General features: G+C 35.8%; 2 protein-coding genes across 2 annotated transcripts; both read left to right on the plus strand.

Annotated features, from left to right (window-relative positions):
• The first annotated feature begins 593 nt into the window (after positions 1-593).
• On the plus strand, positions 594-4,285 carry LOC130986075 (probable protein phosphatase 2C 6). Its single transcript, XM_057909352.1, has 5 exons — positions 594-1,254; positions 1,490-1,891; positions 2,602-2,719; positions 3,152-3,375; positions 3,536-4,285. The coding sequence occupies exons 1-5, from the start codon at positions 964-966 to the stop codon at positions 4,040-4,042; spliced, it is 1,542 nt and encodes a 513-aa protein (XP_057765335.1). The 5' UTR covers positions 594-963; the 3' UTR covers positions 4,043-4,285.
• Positions 4,286-15,704: 11,419 nt separating this feature from the next.
• Positions 15,705-17,757, plus strand: LOC130986076 (scarecrow-like protein 18). The gene has a single exon (XM_057909353.1). It carries the CDS (start codon positions 16,372-16,374, stop codon positions 17,545-17,547), a length of 1,176 nt encoding a protein of 391 aa, XP_057765336.1. The 5' UTR covers positions 15,705-16,371; the 3' UTR covers positions 17,548-17,757.
• The last annotated feature ends 877 nt before the right edge of the window (positions 17,758-18,634 follow it).

An 18,634-nucleotide genomic window follows, 5' to 3' on the forward strand; every position in this document is an offset into this window, starting at 1 on the left:
CAACACATCATCATTCTCAAATAAATTAAATGCCACGTCACTGCCACATAAGCCACGTAAATGACACATAAGTTTTGATTTCGCCGGAGATACTCGCCGTGGGATTTTTACCAACAAATCATAAATTCATGTATTTTTTGGCAAAAAAAAAGGTCATGATATAAACTAGAAAATTAACAAACTTGATGTATTTTATGGCAATAACCCCATATATAATTGTGTATATTTATTACACCGTTCAAAATTCATGTCGAAAATGAAGATACACTTAAAGTAACCAGGGGGCTTAGCTCACCTGGCCACCGGGTCCTCACTTAAGTGATGAGACCCGGGTTCGATCCCCTTTGGGAGCGAATTTGGTGATTGGAGTGATAAGGTGGGCTTGGTGAATTCTTGAAGTGTTTGGGGAACTAATTGTTAACCTCTAACATAACTTTATCCGATAAAAAAAAAAAAAAAAACACTTAAAGTCGTTGTGTTAGAGGCCAATTTTCACAAAACATTACAAATGAAGCAAGTAAAGTGATGGAAGTTGGTCATTGTCGCCACGTCGTCCACCCTTTCATTACAACAGTACAGCTCACACACACACACACAATTGAACTCCAGTTTCAAAGTTTTAAACACCAGTATCCTAAGCAATTATTTTTCTCTTTTTTCTAAGATTATTAGCAGTAAAAGCTTGGTAACAAAAAGTCATAAAATCTACACCTACTCGCACCTCACTCACCTGAATCCTGCTTTTTTCTCTCTCTAACCCCGCTCTCTTTCTCTCTCTTCCGTAAATCCCTATTCTGATTTCTCAGCGCTGCTCTTTCCTCCATTAGCAATTCTTCTTGATTATGTTTCTTCCACTTTGATCGATTGGGGAAATTTCTTTATTTTCCATTTTTATTGGTATCTTGCAACTGGGCAGAGAATCTCGGGCTAAAAATTGAATCTTTTTGAGGTTGGAGTAATTAAATGGGTATTTGCTATTCATCAGCTAGTGGAAAGAGGAGCACGGGGTGGCAGACCGGCGACGAAAAGGCGGATTCCCGGTTGAAGAAGAGCAGCTCCGGCGACTTTGCCACCTTTATTAGTAAGTTAAGCGGCGGCGGCGGCGCCGCGGCGACTGCCGCCGTTGTAGCGGAGGAGCGAGCGTTGCATCATATCCCGGGGCGGTTGTTCTCGAATGGGGCTAGCCGCATCGCTAGCTTGTACACTCAGCAGGGCAAGAAAGGAACTAATCAAGATGCCATGATCGTTTGGGAGGTCAGTTTTTTCTTAAATCGATTTTAATTATTTCCTTGTGCAAAATTTGTTGATTTATGTAATGTGTTTGATATAGTAGAGAGCATTGGGGCTATTCATGATACTTAATTTTTTATCTAGCTGTGAAAGAAAATATATGAATATGATTGGCCGAGCATATGAAAGAATAATGGATTTTTTTGTTCTTGTCTATTCTGGGTCAGTTTATGATTTGCTTGGATTGTTTATACGGTAGAATTTCTGCACGGGAGGCGATGCGAGCGCGACATTTTGTGGAGTTTTTGATGGCCACGGTCCTTATGGTCACATGGTTGCGAGAAAAGTGCGCGATGCTCTGCCAGTTTTGGTGCGTTCTCAGTGGGAAAGTAAGGCTGAAAATGAGCAAAATCATGTTCATGTTCATGTTCATGAGAATGCGAATGTGGGTTTTGAAGGAATGAGGCGATTCGATGACTTCATGGATGAGGATGGATGTGAATCAGTTGAAGCAGAGGAAGTTGAAAAAGTGCCTGAGATGCATATTCCACTCAAGAATTCAATACTCAAGGCTTTCAAGTTGATGGATAAGGAACTCAAGTTGCATCCTTCTATTGACTGCTTTTGTAGCGGTACAACCACCGTTGCTTTGATAAAGCAGGTATATTTCCCCCTTTGCTACATCATAATTAGTTGCCTATTATGCTAGTCTGAAATGGCATGATTATCTAAGCTTTGGATGTGTTTTGGAATTTGTTTTCGTGTTTTTATGGTCTGGAATTCTCATTCAGCTCGTTATCTAAGCTCTATAGTATGGCCTAAAGTGACCACATTATTTGCAGTTGAATCTTTGAGATTTTTGCTCAGCAGATTGCCTTGCTTTACTGTGTTATCAATCTATTTACAGACATGTAGTCAACTTCGTCATCTGCAAGGTGGCTTTGGGGTGCTTTGTATGATACCTTCGTTTTTAGTAGATTTTTGGTCTACTGCAAGAGACCTAGATTAGTTGCCTCACACACCACACACTTGCATGCAAAGGTCCTATTTATGACAATGATTTCTTGAGTCTTATGATGTCATGATTCATCCCACATCGGTTAAGTATGGGCTGAGCGATGTGGTTTATAACATTTTAGGCACCCACCCTCTCCTCGATAGCCTGGCTTTTGAGGATGAGTTCTACCTAGGGTGTTGTAACATATGATCTGAAATAATCACTGTCAATAGCATATAGTTGTTTCTGTCTTACATTGTGCGATCAGAGTGCTATTGTGTTCATCTGCATTTATTAGATTTAGATAGACGTAATCCATGATGAAGATATATGCTACTGGATGGGTCTAACAACTTGTGAACACAATCAACCAGGGTCTGGATCTTATAATTGGAAATGTGGGTGACTCCAGAGCGGTACTTGCAACCCGGGATAAGGACAATGTCTTGGCAGCTGTACAATTAACCGTCGACTTGAAACCTAATCTTCCAAGTATCCCTCTCTCACTCAAATGCTATAAATATTTTTCTATATATGCTTTATGGATTTTCTGCTACTATGAATGCAACAAGACTAAGATGAATATTCAAAAGCTTTTTCGAACAATCACCCTCCCCCCCTCCCCCTCTTGTTAAGTGGTCATACATTATGATAGGAACTTCCTAATTTCTAGCAAGTACAGCTCTTATAGGTGAAACTAGAAATAATATTTTCCTCAATTGTGGCAATTTAATAGATTATTCTTCTAGAACGAATTCTCAATGTCATGCTTTCAATCCTTCAAGATTCCAACAAACTATGCCATTGGATAGTCTTTTCTGGAAGATGACTTGCATTACATATATTCTTGCTCTACTACAGAAATAGGTAACTAATATGTATATGCATGGTTGTATAGCTCAATACGTGGTTTCTTGATTTCAGGGGAAGCCGCAAGGATCCAGAAATGTAAAGGAAGAGTTTTTGCTTTGCAAGATGAACCGGAAGTAGCACGTGTATGGCTACCCAATAGTGATTCTCCTGGCTTGGCCATGGCTAGAGCGTTCGGGGATTTCTGTCTGAAGGACTTTGGTTTGATCTCCATTCCAGACGTTTATCACCACCACATTACAGAGAGAGACGAGTTCGTCATTCTTGCAACTGATGGGGTATTATTGATCTCCATTCTCTTCATACCAAACAGATAAATTTGCTCTCATTCTCTTACAACTCTTTCTGATGGACCTGTCTTGATTTAAAAACCGAAGGCCCTCAGTTTTATTGTCTTCGTCTTCACCCACTCTTAATAGGTTTTCAATGTTTGCGTAGGTGTGGGATGTTCTCTCCAATAAGGAAGCCGTGGACATAGTGGCCTCAGCTCCAGGCCGTGGAACAGCTGCCAGAGCCCTGGTAGACTGCGCCACGAGAGCATGGAGGCTCAAGTATCCAACATCAAAGAACGACGACTGCGCTGCCGTATGTTTGTTCCTGGAACACGTGTCTTTGACAAATGAGCCTAAACCCCAAAATGATGTGGCATCTCTTCCTGAAGAGGAAAGCAAGGCTCCCTCGGAACCGGATGCTGGTAATCAAGACGTTGATAGTCCAGCGAGTAAAGAGTCGAGTGAGATAGTCCCTGTGGTGGAGGAAGTGGAGGAGAAACCAGTGGACAAGAGTCTTGGGCAGTCGAGGAGAAGCCTGGCCGAGTGCCTTTCAAGTGCAGAGGACGACGAATGGTCAGCGCTGGAAGGCATAACCCGAGTTAATAGCCTTCTTAGTCTGCCCAGGTTCTTGCCTTTCGACAGAAGAAGCACTAGTTGGAGAAAATGGTTATGAAATATGCAACTTTTAGGTTGAGAGCAACCAAATCCTTTTGAGGTTGTCTGAAAAAAAAAAGCAGTAAAGAGAAATGAGCTTATTCTGCTGCTGCTTACCAGAATTTTGTATCTTCTTCCTGCTCTGCTCAGCTGTCTTCAAAACTCTATATATTTTTAGATACTTGTCATTTGTAACATCTCAGAATTCAGCTCTTCCAAAAGCATTTCATCGTTCAAATTTTACCATGTTTTAGTCCCAAAACACTTGCATTGTCGGTAAATATCCATCCAATCAAAAGCAAGAGTACATTAGTTTCACAAAACAAATCACATTGCTCAATGGGTGGAGATTCATCGTTCAAGTTAGATTCCCTAAAAACACATTGTTTTTTATTGTCATATCAAGCAGACCAGTAAGGCTGTCAACGTCTGAGAAATATTGGACTTACCTCCTGGGGATTCCTCTCTTTGAAACTCTTGTTTTTATCAATGAATCATCATAAATTTCAGAAAATAACGATTAGTGATAGCAACTATCTTAAGGAGAAGTGGATCTAGTATATATATGCATATGCATCCAAAGCTGTAATTAAGAAGAAATTAGGTGAAAATAAAAAAATGAAGAAAGCTTAGCACAGCACACCACACCACACATATCAAGTGGACCGTACATTATATGCGGACAGCAGACATTTTGGACACAAATAATTGTGCGCACGACAAAATAATTTCTAGTAAATGTAAGCTGGAGAAGAAAACATCGACACTTAATATATCCAAAGTTGTAAGTCATTCAATTGGAATCTAACGAATTTACTCATTTATTACTAGCCGCATTTGCGTGCGCTCTTCCTCGCCATGCACGTTCATAACAATTCTCATTTTTTTTTTTATAAATATAAACATATTAATTGCCCTCATTACTATGACTTAAATCATTTTAACCAAGCTACGCCTTAATTCATCACACCATAGTAAAATGTATTGTGGATCACATTAATATTTTGTTTCTACGTCGTTAATGAATAAATGGCTTCTTAAAATGGCTTCTTGGAAATAATGAATATTATTTCCAACATATAGTCGTTAATTTGTAAGAAAATATAATCTTGAAAACATAGAGAAAAAGCTATATATATATATATATATATATATATAGATAAGAAAAGAAAAATTGAAAGGGGCCGGGTGGGGTGGGGTAGGGTAGGGAGGAGAGAAGGGTGAATACAAATGGTAAAAAGTGGGGTGGATTTATAAGCATGTCAAATCACTAACTACACGTGAATACCATCAGCTTTTCAATTCTTGCACTCCTAATTGTACAATAAAGCCAGGTTGCTTCCCTTTCCTTTCCATGCATTTGTTGCATCCACACACACACACACACAGCGCAAGTCAATATTCCAAATAACATGGACTCTCATTCGAGGCAAGATGAGCATATTTACATATTCGAATGTTGAATTTTAGTTACACGTACAAAAGACATTTTAGTATGGGGTGGAATTAAAAGTACCCACCCCCATAATATGTCTATGAAAAGTATTATACTTATTTGTTAGAGTATATTGTTAATACTCCATCCGTCCCACGAAGCATGAGCAAGTTTTTTTTTTTGATTTTTCCCACAAAGCTTAATCAGTTTCTAAAAATGACAAAAATTAAGAATAATTAGTGGTTATAATTATAATTAATTAATGGGCAAAGCCCACTTAATGGGCAATTGTATAAATAAAAGGAATAACAATAGACATGACAAAAGCAATCCTTAAACACTTGTGCACTTTATTAGCAAATACACTTAAATCATTAAAACACATTCTCCTTAATTCTCGTGTCGAAAAGAACTTGCTCATACTTCATAGGACGGAGGGAGTAATGTAGGCTTCTTGAGGTATGAGCATGGGCGGATTCAGGAATTTTCGTTAGGGGAAGCTGAATTTATTGAAATCTAGAGTATGAAAATATTGTATGGAATTTGGGACGGTGGCTTCCAAATTAATTTTTTTTAAACAGCTAGTACAATTCGTTTTTGCGTCTAGAAACATCTTCAATGTAGCTTGTTGGGCAGGCTTGAGCCGCACGCCAACGAGCCCCTACCTTTTCCCACGTCGAAGAGCTCAAGAGGAGGCTCATTGGGAGAGCCGGGCGTGAGGGTTGAAATGGAAGGCGCGTCTCATGCACGTGCAAATTTTTTTTAAAAAAAAACATTTTTTTTAAATTTAGGTTGTAATATTTTTTTTATTTAAAACTTTAAAAAAATAAATTCAAATGATTTTTACCCAATTTTCAATTTCTAATGTAATTTTTAAAAATTTCAATTCAAGATTTTTTTGATTTTAAATTATGATTTTTTTTTTCAATATTCTTTTTACCCAATCTTCAATTTCTAATGTATTTTTTTTATTGTTATTCCCAATTTAAATTTAATAAACAATTCAATTTTAAAATTTAATTTTAAATTCGACTTTTAAAAAATGGGATGAAATTAAAATCTATAGAAGACCCCACCTTTTTAGAGCCCTGAAGGGGCTTCTTGCATTGGAGATGATCTAAGTAGAATTTTAATAGACTTATGATTATAACACAATCTCTTATTATAACAAATAGTTCTTTTTTTATTGATTCAACAATAGATACATTCGAAGCATCAATTTTTTTTTATATCTCAAGTGCATTATTTTCAAAAATTGTTCCATCTTCTACAAAATAAATTAAGTTTCATTATTAATAGTTAATTATTACTTTAACTAGAAGACTGACTCAAACTTAACATTAAATATTAACTAAGAAAGAAAAAGAGACAAAAATAATACTCTCTCCATCCCGTAAAAGATAATCACATATGTGATGAAACGAGTTTTAAGAAAATTAAAGTTGGTAGATAATATGTTGAATGCAAATGAGAGTGGTTGTGTGGTTGAATTGATTGTGAGGTAATGTAGAAATGAGTGGTTGTAGTTAAAAATAGAAAATGATGCCATGTCCCAAAATGCAAGTGATATTTTTTTGTGGGATCACGGACGAACATGAAAAATGTGATACTTTCTTATGGGACGTAGGGAGTATAAATTTAACAAACTAATATGACAAACCACTATAAAACGTTAAACAATTAAAGTGGATAATTATAATTATTAAAATAATATAGTATGTTATCTCTTGTATTTCTTTGTAATATTTATTTATTTGTAATAATGATAATAAAAAATACTCAAAATTTAGAAGGGGCTTCAGCCACTAAAAAATGTTAAACAATTAAAGTGGATAATTATAATTATTAAAATAATATAGTATGTTATCTCTTGTATTTCTTTGTAATATTTATTGATTTGTAATAATGATAATTAATTAAAAAAAATTCAAAATTTAGAAGAGGCTTCAGTCCCCGTGAATCCTCCAATGGGTATGAGTTTCTTCACGAGTGCTAAGACGTGGCGACTGTTATTTATGGCAAATTTCTTATTCATACAAGAAAAGAAAATCAACAAAATATATTGTCATCATTGATGTAGATTGGGCTTAGATATGGATTATCATACATGATATGAAGATCTACTCAACAAGGAAAGTCTATCTACAAGAAAAGTTATGATATAAATCAAAGATCTATTTCAATAAAGAAATTATCATTCTTGGACTGCAAGAGTGGATCTAAGGCTTGCAAACTATATACGAAGACCCACTTTCATTCAGAAAAGTGGGTGGTTCGTGTTGAATTGAATTAATCTCGCACAATGTAGTGTCGAGTCATGTCTTCTATCCCTCTAGGTGTCCCTCGAACATGCTACTTGTGGTATTGTTCTTGGTACGAGTTTTAGTAAGAGTTCTAGCAGTGTGGGGTGTTGTGAGATAAATATTATTGAGCGTAATTTGTAAAAGAGTTGTATACTCTTGTTATTTATTGAGGGACTAGGTGGTGAGTGTCAATACCTTCAAGTAATCTGTGATGCATGCATTGCTATCATTTCATCATGGGTGGAAAGTTATTAGTAAAATATTTTCCTTAGGTGAGACCTCAAAGTTTTAGATGGTTTATCGAATTGGATTATCAAATTATTGTGTTATTTTGATGTCTAATATCTCATCACATGTTCAATGAATTAACCGATCATTCGATATTTATTCTACCAGTTCTCTGGATACTATTCTAATTTCGATCTATTGCTGTCATTAAGTAATTTTTTTTGTCATTATAGATATAAACGCATCACCAACACATTATTCCATTTTTTTTCCTTTTGAACTTTTCATATAACCAATTAAAAAAAAAAAAAAAAACTTTTCATATAACCAATTCGGAATGTAACCGTTAATATAGATAATCTATAAATCATTAAACCCCATGTACATTAATATGGTGGCAATATTTCCAGACAAATTAATAGTATTGAGTTATTTTCTTTAAATATTTAAAAGAAATAAATATTCATTTCTAGAATATAATGGGTTGCATTGGTGATTTACTGATTCTAGAAATAGAGGAAGAAGTTAAAAAGAGGAAAAGGAGAAATACAAAGGAATATTAACAGGCCGGTGGCTTTGATTCAATGGCAGAGGAACATCCCAGAAGATTATGGGGGAATAAAAGGTAAGGAAAAAAAAGAAAAAGAATAAGGGAAGAGGAAAAAGAATATTAAATCTTGTTTTTATTCCTAACAGTTGCAATTAATTTATCGTCCTCTTTTTCTTGATTGAATGATTTTATAAGTAATCTTACGTTTCAACTATTTTTTTTTTTTTCATGATGAGAAAGCTGAAGTAGTTTATTGAGTAAACTCCATTCTTAGTTCGTAAAATATAGAAAAGTTAAATAAAATTAAGAAGATCTTATTTATCTTCATTAATTATATTTAAAAAATTTATTTATTTTTCTTTAATTTGGACTGCATGGGGGAAGTAGGGTTTGGGGTGGCGGATTACGGGGTGGTGGAAGTGGTGAATGGATATACAATATGAAAATAGGGATGTGTGAGAGTTCAAATTCAATTTAGGATGAATGAAAAATTATGAAATAGGGGATTCCAGATTCCAAATATGAGGAAAGCGAATCATTAAAAAAATCCAACTAAATTAAGTCTCTCACTAAAACATTCACAGATCTTGATTCCTTTTTCGTTTCAAGATTACACTTAATCAAATGATCCCATACTCTTAAGCCATACAATACAAGCTAGGTTGGGAGACTGGAAGTGACTCAAGCAAAACACTATATATTAATTAATGCAACATGCAGAGTCCATATATATATATTAAAAGTAAGAAACCCCCAAATTATATATGACAGGAAGGACCCTAAATTATGGTTTTCTTTATCTCCACTTTTTCTGAAAGGTATGTTTATTGATTTGAATGAATAGCATGAGGATTTTTGCGTAAACCAGTTACCTTGGCTTTTTCTTGGTGGTTTTTACTTACTACTATCAAATCCACTCTACAGTTTCTACATTACTATTTCTTGCGATTCCAACTTATTCAATGCATAGTTGCTAGTCTAATCAATGTATATATATATATATCCTCAAGTTTTTACTTAATATGATTCATATATATATATATATATATATATATATATAGGGGCGCGCTCCAGTGAGACCCCCTATTTTTCGTGTAACATGAGTACAGTGAATAAGACATATAATACTAATGAACAAAATATATATCTAATGAACAAGATGTATATACTGATGAAAAATAAAATTTAAAAAATTCGTAATGAATAAGACATATATACTGATGAACATGGCCGTATATACTGATGAACAATGCAGTATATACTGATGAATAACAAAATTTAAAATATTCTGCTCCCTCCAGGATTCGAACCCTGCAAAAAAAATCACCCTCCAGATACAATATCAGCCATAAGATTGATAAAATAAACGCACCAGATCGTGCCCTAGATCTCACTAAAATTAGGGGGTCTCATTGGAGCGGTCCCCTATATACCCCCTAATTTTAGTGAGATCTAGGGCACGATCTGGTGCGTTTATTTTATCAATCCTATGGCTGATATTGTATCTGGAGGGTGATTTTTTTTCGCAGGGTTCGAATCCTGGAGGGAGCATAATATTTTAAATTTTGTTATTTATCAGTATATACTGCATTGTTCATCAGTATATACGGCCCTGTTCATCAGTATATAAGTCTTATTCATTACGAATTTTTTAAATTTTATTTTTCATCAGTATATACATCTTGTTCATTAGATATACGTTTTGTTCATTAGTATTATATGTCTTATTCATTGTCCTAGTGTTTCACGAAAAATAGGGGGTCTCACTGGAGCGCGCCCCTATATATATATATATATATATATATATATATATATATATATATATATATGGGTTGAGTTTCGGTAGTACCATGTTCTTGGATAATACTCACTTCTTCCCATTATTTAAGATTCACTTTTCTTATTGGGTTGTCTCAATAAAATAGACATATTTCTATTTTTAGGTAAAATTAAGAATTAATTAAATCTTACTAATCCAACACCTAATCTAACTATAAATAAAATAGACATATTTCTTATTGGCTCCCGTTTGTTGTTCTAAGTTTCAAGTTTTGAATTTTTGGAAGTGTTTATAAAATAAATAAATAAATAAATAAAAATGGAAGTGTTTGAACATTATTCTGGATGATATAATTAAAAAAATTAAATTAATTGGAAATTTTGAATTTTGTAAATTTAAATTTAAATTTGAAAATAAAACAAAGGGGTTTTGGCAAATAAAATCATGAACTACTTTGAATTTGCAATTTTAATGTGACTTTTGATTAAGTGTGGCGAATTAAATCACCATCTTTACAATTTTTGCAATTTCGTCCACCTAATTTTTTTCGATCGCCGGAATGTTGAATTGGAGCTTACGTGAATTAGTAAAGACGACGTCGTTTTTGTTAGGCATAAATGATATTGTTTTGTACAATTTCAATTAAAATTTCTCCAAATTATAAAGGTATTGTATTCTATATTTTGCACCATAATTTTCAATACCTAGCAATTTTATAGAAAATAACGTCGTAACATGAATATTACGTGGCAAACTAATCCTCATAAACTCCAACTCAACAATCCGACGACCAAAAAAAATTGGGGGGACGGAATTGCAAAAATTGAAAAAGTGATGATTTAATTTGCCACACTTCAAAAGTCACGTTGAAATTACAAATTCGAAATAGTTCGTGATTTTATTTGCCAAAACCCCTAAAACAAAAGAACATTTAATCAAATACACTAATCAAGTGGGCCACTACACTTTATTAAGATATAAAATAAGAATAATTTTTAGCTATTAGATCATCAAGATCTACGGTTGATTCGTCATCCTGTTGGATGAATTCATGGTCCTGAGTTTGAATCAAAAAATTTATTTTTCGCAATTCATACATTTATACAATGAATTCATATATGTTCTACATAAAATTCATACATTTTTTCTAGTTCTTATTTCTTATTTTAAAAGGTGCTCTCACGGTAGCCATTCCCTATATATACACACACACGAGAGAGTTAGAGAGAGAGATGAGAGTATATATGATCGAGATAGTATATTCTTCAAGGGGAATCGAAAAAGATATAAGGCATTAAGGATAAGTTGTTGACCAAGTCATGGATGGTACTGATCGATTCTCATTTTTCCAACACTCTTTCACTAACATTGTGGCGTTGAAAACATTAAAGTTCATTACAACTCCCATTGCCACACCTAATCAAAACCATCCTAATTTCTATTTGCTTAGTTTGTTTCGAAAATTCTTCAAATAATACTCCCTCCTCAAATTCATGATGATTTCACAATTAATATTGCATGTGTATATATTTGTTTGGATTAAATTGAGTAAAGTTTGTTGTGAGAAAGAATATGAAATGAAGGAGTTGGGGTTGGAGTGTAATAGTAGGTAGTGGATGCACGTGGGTGAAGTGAAATGAGAATCCAATACAAATAGACAAACATGGAAAAAAAATTAGGCTTGTCAGTCTAAAGACGAAGTCGAGGGCGATTTGTAGAGGTAGAGAGCGTAGCATGTAGCTTTCGACACATTTAAGGCTTTGCGTGTAGTATAATTTTTAGTATCTTCTTCTCTTAGTAAGGGTTTTTAAATTGAATGATAAGCCCAAATCTAATCAACGGCTCCAAGATAAAATTCCTTCGTCATGGGAAATATCGAATACTCAGTTTAAAATAAATTATAGTATAACACAGTCTTATAAAAATGCAACTACTGGACATTCTCTTATCAGACCAAGTGATCTACCTAAATTTATTTAATTCTAATTACTCAAAATCGATACTATATACTATAATTAAAGATCATGAGATCCGCTCAGAAATTACATAAATAATACTACTAATTATATTTATGTGCTTGATAAAATTTAAACTAAAAAATTAATGTACAAATGGTTGAAGTGAACTCAACTTTAAATGTATATACACAACACAACTGTATCTTATAAAAGACTATTCAATTGTTCTTAAAAGACGTTGCTGATATTTAAACTTATTTGATAAAAAAATTCATCTACTAGCTCCACCACGTCAGGACGCGCGACATCCAAATTCTAAACCGAAACCAAATGAAATTTATGGTTTAATTTGTAATATATTAATTTTAATTTTTCATTACGTTAGTATCTTTTCACAATATGTGAGATACATCATACATTTATGACCTGGCGTGCATGCACCTCCACAACCTGAAGAATTGTTTTAGCCTTTCAAAACGACTGTTTTCCGTAGCATCTTTTCTTCGTCTAGAAGAAGCTATTTGGTGCAAGTTTCTAGTAATTATGAAAAAGAATGGGTCTATTGAAAAGGAAAAAGAAAACGAAGATACTAAAAATAGTCATTTTCGGACATAATATTATTATGCTTTTCATTACTTCTCTCTATCCGCATATGTAACAAGTTTTCAGTGTGTGGGACAAATTACAATCCCAGGTCAAAGGAGAAAATGTTTTGAGTTGATCAAGATGAGGGGAATAACATTAACTGATTAAACTTTGCAAATTCGAAATTCATTTGTAGTCGATTGGATGAGCTAAAATGCGCATGATTGGTATTAATTAAAGTTGAGAACAGAATAATTAAATTTAATGAAACCCAAAAAAAATTGCCCACATGTGTTGCTGATTATCGATTCTCCGGGTCCGAACCTTAACATCGTTTTTGTTTTTTTTCTTTTGGTGGAGGTGGAGCGGTGGGGTTTGAATCCTAGACCTCACTCTTACCTTTTTGTCTCCTCGTCCCTCATACTAGATTCGTGCATTCGAACATTAGGGGTACGAGCGCGGCGGTGCAGATGGGATCCTTTATCCCATAATTTAATTAGTATCAACCATTGTGTACCACTTTTAATTTGTTATAATTTTTAATTATATTTTCTTCAATATTAAATTATATTATGCTTTAATATAATAAAACGATAATTAACAAAAGTTCACTCATCCAATTAGGGTTTACAATTATTTTTTACATTTATTTGAATTAATAATTAATTATTTGGATTAATTAATTCAAAGTTATTTGAGGTGGTTTCGGCTTTCCGAAGGGATAACTCTTAATTAAGGCCTTAGGCTAGCAAGGTGAATGGATTTAGGGTATATAATTTTTTAAAATTTTAATTTTTAGTGATAGATAGTATTATCAGAGTCCATAATATAATAATATTTTTTTTATTTTTACAACAAATAATTATAAAATAGACAAATTAAAAATGATACACGATGATACATACTAAATTGTGGGACAGAGGATCCCATCCGGCGATTGTGCATGAGAGAAAGCAATGCCGACGGCTGCGTTGCACGATTGGTTGTAATCAGAGGCTTTGAATTAACGATGGTTCGCGGTGTTTAATGTGTGGATTCTGTGGTAAAATTGGGCAAAATCCATCATCAAACGTGTAGTGTGTGTGGTTTAGAGTTTATCCGGGGGCTCTAATTAAGGGAATGAGATTCAGTGTACCACATTTTATGTCTCACTTTGTGTCCCACTTTCAATTTTATTTATTTTCTTATATATTTTTTCTTCAATTTCAACTTTATATGCTTTAGTTTAATTTTGTGATTATTAACTAGGGTTTATTCCATCAATTTAGGGTATATAATTATTTTTTATCATTTAATTTCACTTTTATTAGTTAATAATAGGTTGATAAATTCAAAGTCATGGTATATACTTTTTAAAACTTTTAATTTTTTAAAATAAAAATTAAATATAATTCATAGTATCATAATAAATTTTATTTTTATAAAAAATATTTTTAAAATAATAGATATAAGAATGAGACACAATGGCACACATAAAATTGTGGGACACTGGATCTCATCTCCTAATTAAGAGGGTAGACCCCACTTAATAGCCACCACTCCAATTATTTCATTCATTTGTCTTCATTTCATCAATTTAAATACATTTCAATCTTAAAATAAATAATATTCTTTCCGTTCCATAAAAACACACGTTTTTTTTTTTCCTTTTTAGACTGTCCCATAAAAACACGCATACTTTATTTATAATAATTATTTTCCAATATCACTTTCTCCACTCACACTACACTTTATAGGATTTCTTAAAACATGTCATCTCATACCATGCATGTTTTATGGGACGAGGGAGTATTACCTTTCAAAAAAAAAAAATCATTAAAACTGAAATTCAATCATTACAATAATTGAAAGGGTTTAAAATTTTAAAATCAAAAATTGAAATTACCAAAAAAAAAAAAATGAAAAAAATTAAGGGTTTGATGGTTTTTAATTTTGCTTTCCTCCCTTGTCTGTTTCGTAGGTTCCAGACCCCTCCCCCCCCAAGTTTCCATCTCCCCCATTTCTACCTAATCCCTGCTACTTCACTGCCGCTTTCCTCCACAACCTTGCCGCCTATGAAGAAATCCACCCCTACGGTTGATACCAGGAAAGCCACGCTGGCCCATACTCCGACGAAACCACTTCTCGCGGTTGAACAGCAGCCGCTCACCACATCGTCGACCCTCTCTCTCCCCTTTTTTTAATTTTTAATATCAATGTGCTCAAATACACGCCATACACAAATATCACTACAAAAACAGTTTCTATCAGTCACATGAGACTTGATAGCTATTAACTAATATTCGTGTCACAAAAATTAGTGTCATTTAAAAGTGTAACTATTAATAGTGATTAACTACACTATCAAATATCACTAATTTTTATAACACACATAATAACTAGCTACCAAACCTCATGTTACTAGTAAATTCTTTTTATAGTGTATGCAAGAGCCGGACGCGAGAACAAGGGCCGCACTTCGAGCTTGGGGATGCGGCAGTGCGGGGAGATCCTTGAGGCTCCTGTTCGCACCCCGTTGTGGATGCCGCCCTTATAACCTTATAACTGGTTCCATTAATTATAATATTTCAATTATTTTGGATTTAGTTTTGATTATAAATATTGAAAATCAATATAATGGTATCCACGTGTATTTTAATCAATTTTGTATTTATTTTGGCAGTAACACACATACAATATATTGCATAACTAATTTTTGTTGTTGAAATTACATGATTGAAATATAATTAAGAGTTAAGAATTTCGATATCATGATGAAATATATTAAGATTATTATCATCGAAGATTAATTATATGAATGAGAGTCGAATCAAGTGAGAAACAAAAAAAGGTGCATTAGAATTATAAGAAAATGTTGAGTTACGCGAACGACTGGATTACAAAATAACCCGAAATGCATGATAATTAAGTTATGAAAAATATGATAATATTGGCAAATATTCTCTTTTTCATCTGTTGAAGCAGACATTTGGTAATGTATGTCGGCGACTCTTGTTCGCTCTCAATCGCTAATACTGTGTGTCTGTGTGTGTGGGAAAAACCAACCCATGAAAGCTTGGTTTCATAATTCATACAGAACCGAACCCTACACTAACATTTATTTATTCATTTGCTCTCTCTCTCTCTACATGTATATATGCATTTACTAGCTCTCATTTGTGTGCTTGTCTCTACTGTTGCTAGCTACCTAGTCTCCAGTTATAACCTTCTTCAATTCCTATCTCAATCTCTATCTCTTCCTATTTCTCACTCCCCAATCATACTATCACTTCATATGTATTTATCTCTTCAATCCAAAAAAATGCAAAACAATATTGTCCGCTTCAACACCCCCTGCTATTCTACTTTCCCAAATTAATTCGCATCTACTTGATTTTGAGGTTCCCATATTCTTTTTAATTGATGCTCTTGTGGCTTTCTTTCTCTCTCTCTCTAGGGTTTTGCTTACACTAATTAGTAGGTGTGGAGGGTCCATTTGGTGGTTTGTGATTGGTGATTTGCATAAAGATATGTTGGGGTCATTTGGATCATCATCCCATGAGGAGGAGGAGGAGCCGTCTCCGCCAAATGTGTATCTCCACCAGATCCAACCTCGGAGCTTGGCGTCGCCGCCCATCCACATGCGCCAGCTCCTCATCAGCTGCGCGGAGCTGATCTCCCGCTCCGATGTCTCCGCCGCCCACCGCCTGATCGGCATTCTGGTCTCCAACTCGTCGCCCTACGGCGACTCCACCGAGAGACTAGTCCACCAGTTCACCAAAGCCCTGAGGCTCCGGCTGAACCGCGGCGAGCAGGGATGCAATGACGAGGCCCTGCTGCAATCGTCGTACCTGTCTCTCAACCAAATCACCCCCTTCATTAGGTTTAGCCAGCTCACCGCCAATCAAGCCATCTTGGAAGCAATTGAGGGGCAGCAGGCCATCCACATCCTCGATTTCGACATCATGCACGGCGTCCAGTGGCCGCCGCTGATGCAGGCATTGGCGGAGCGCTTCCCTCCGCCCACGCTCCGCATCACCGGCACCGGCACCGACCTCGACATCCTCCGCCGCACCGGCGATCGCCTGGCCAAGTTCGCGCACTCGCTAGGGCTCCGCTTCCAGTTCCAGCCGCTCATCAGCGATGAATCCATCTCGGTGACGTCATCCGTGGTGCTCCTCCCCCACGAGACCCTGGCGGTGAACTGCGTGCACTACCTCCACCGCCTGCTCAAGGACCGCGACCGCCTCCACCTCTTTCTCCACCGCATCAAGGCCATGGGCCCCAGGGTGGTGGCGCTGGCCGAGCGCGAGGCCAACCACAACCACCCTGTCTTCCAGCAGCGCTTCGTGGAGGCGGTGGACCACTACGCCGCCGTCTTCGACTCGCTGGAGGCGACCCTGCCGCCCAACAGCCGCGAGCGGCTGGGCGTGGAGCAGATATGGTTCGGGCGGGAGATCAGCGACATCGTGGCGGCGGAGGGCGAGAACAGGAAGGAGCGGCACGAGAGATTCCGATCGTGGGAGATGATGCTGAGAAGCGCGGGATTCGGCAACGTGGCGCTGAGCCCCTTCGCGCTGTCGCAGGCGAAGCTGCTGCTGCGCCTCCATTACCCATCGGAAGGCTACCACCTCCACATCCTCAATAATTCCTTCTTCTTGGGATGGCAGAATCAGCCCCTCTTTTCGGTTTCCTCTTGGCGCTAACCCTAACCCTAATGCATGGATTTTCTGATCTGAGCGACCTACGGAGGAACCTAATTTCTTCCATTCGCTCCATCAGGTTTTCTTGGACTGCTCAAATATTTTTATTCTTATATATATATATATATACTAGTGCTGTTATTTTTTTAATTGCACTACTACTTTTGTTCAAATTATTAAACTTTTTATTATCAAAGATTCGGATCTTGAGGAGGCAACACAACCTCGATGAGGCGCATTTTGGTGATTAATTACCATTATCTTTGTGGAAGGGGTGTTTGTCAGTTTGTTTTGGTGGCTTATCTTTTCTTCTTAATTAATTCTAATAAAGCTCAACTTTTTAATAAAAGTAGGTTAGATGGTGGTTAACGGAAAGTGGTAATGACTAAGTTGTTTTGGGTTTCCCTAAAATTCCTTTGTCACGAGGGTGTTTTAATCGGGGAAGAAATTATTGGTTTGTAGCCCTAATTTGTGCGTTGTGTCCCCCTGAGCAAAACCATGAAATTTGACAAATTGTGTCCCCTCCAATCCTCTCTTCTCTCCTACAACTTAGCAATGGGATCTCTCTCGTGTCTGATGGTATTCCCATGGACCACGATCCCTTTGTCCATTCTCCTTGTTTCTTATACATGCCTCTTCCAACCATCCAAATCATACATATGTATTGATCGAGTTTGATAACCAAAACACAGTAAGAATCTGACATGAAGCAGGTAAACCCAAATAGTAATCAAATTGACTAATGGAAGCTTTGCCCTAACTGAGTCGCACAACTACAAAATTCTGTGTGGTTTTCAGCTCCACAAGAAGCAAAAGAAATCTTGATATTCAGTGGAATGGTATGATGATGAGAGAGAGAGAGGAATAGAGTAGGAAGGGTTTATATTGTGTACAAGTAATAGTAGGGTGACAGTGATAAGATGGTTATCAGAAGTATTTGGTGACGCCCACGCAACACTACTGCGCATCAACAATCTTTACTTTTGCTTCTCTCTTTTCTTTTCTTTTCTATATACTTCTTTATATTTATAGTCTTTGGGATTATACAATTGCCTGACACCGCACGCATGCAATTATAAATGGAATGTTA

The sequence above is a fragment of the Salvia miltiorrhiza genome, chromosome 5, assembly GCF_028751815.1.
Source record: "Salvia miltiorrhiza cultivar Shanhuang (shh) chromosome 5, IMPLAD_Smil_shh, whole genome shotgun sequence".
NCBI classification, from domain to species: domain Eukaryota; kingdom Viridiplantae; phylum Streptophyta; class Magnoliopsida; order Lamiales; family Lamiaceae; genus Salvia; species Salvia miltiorrhiza.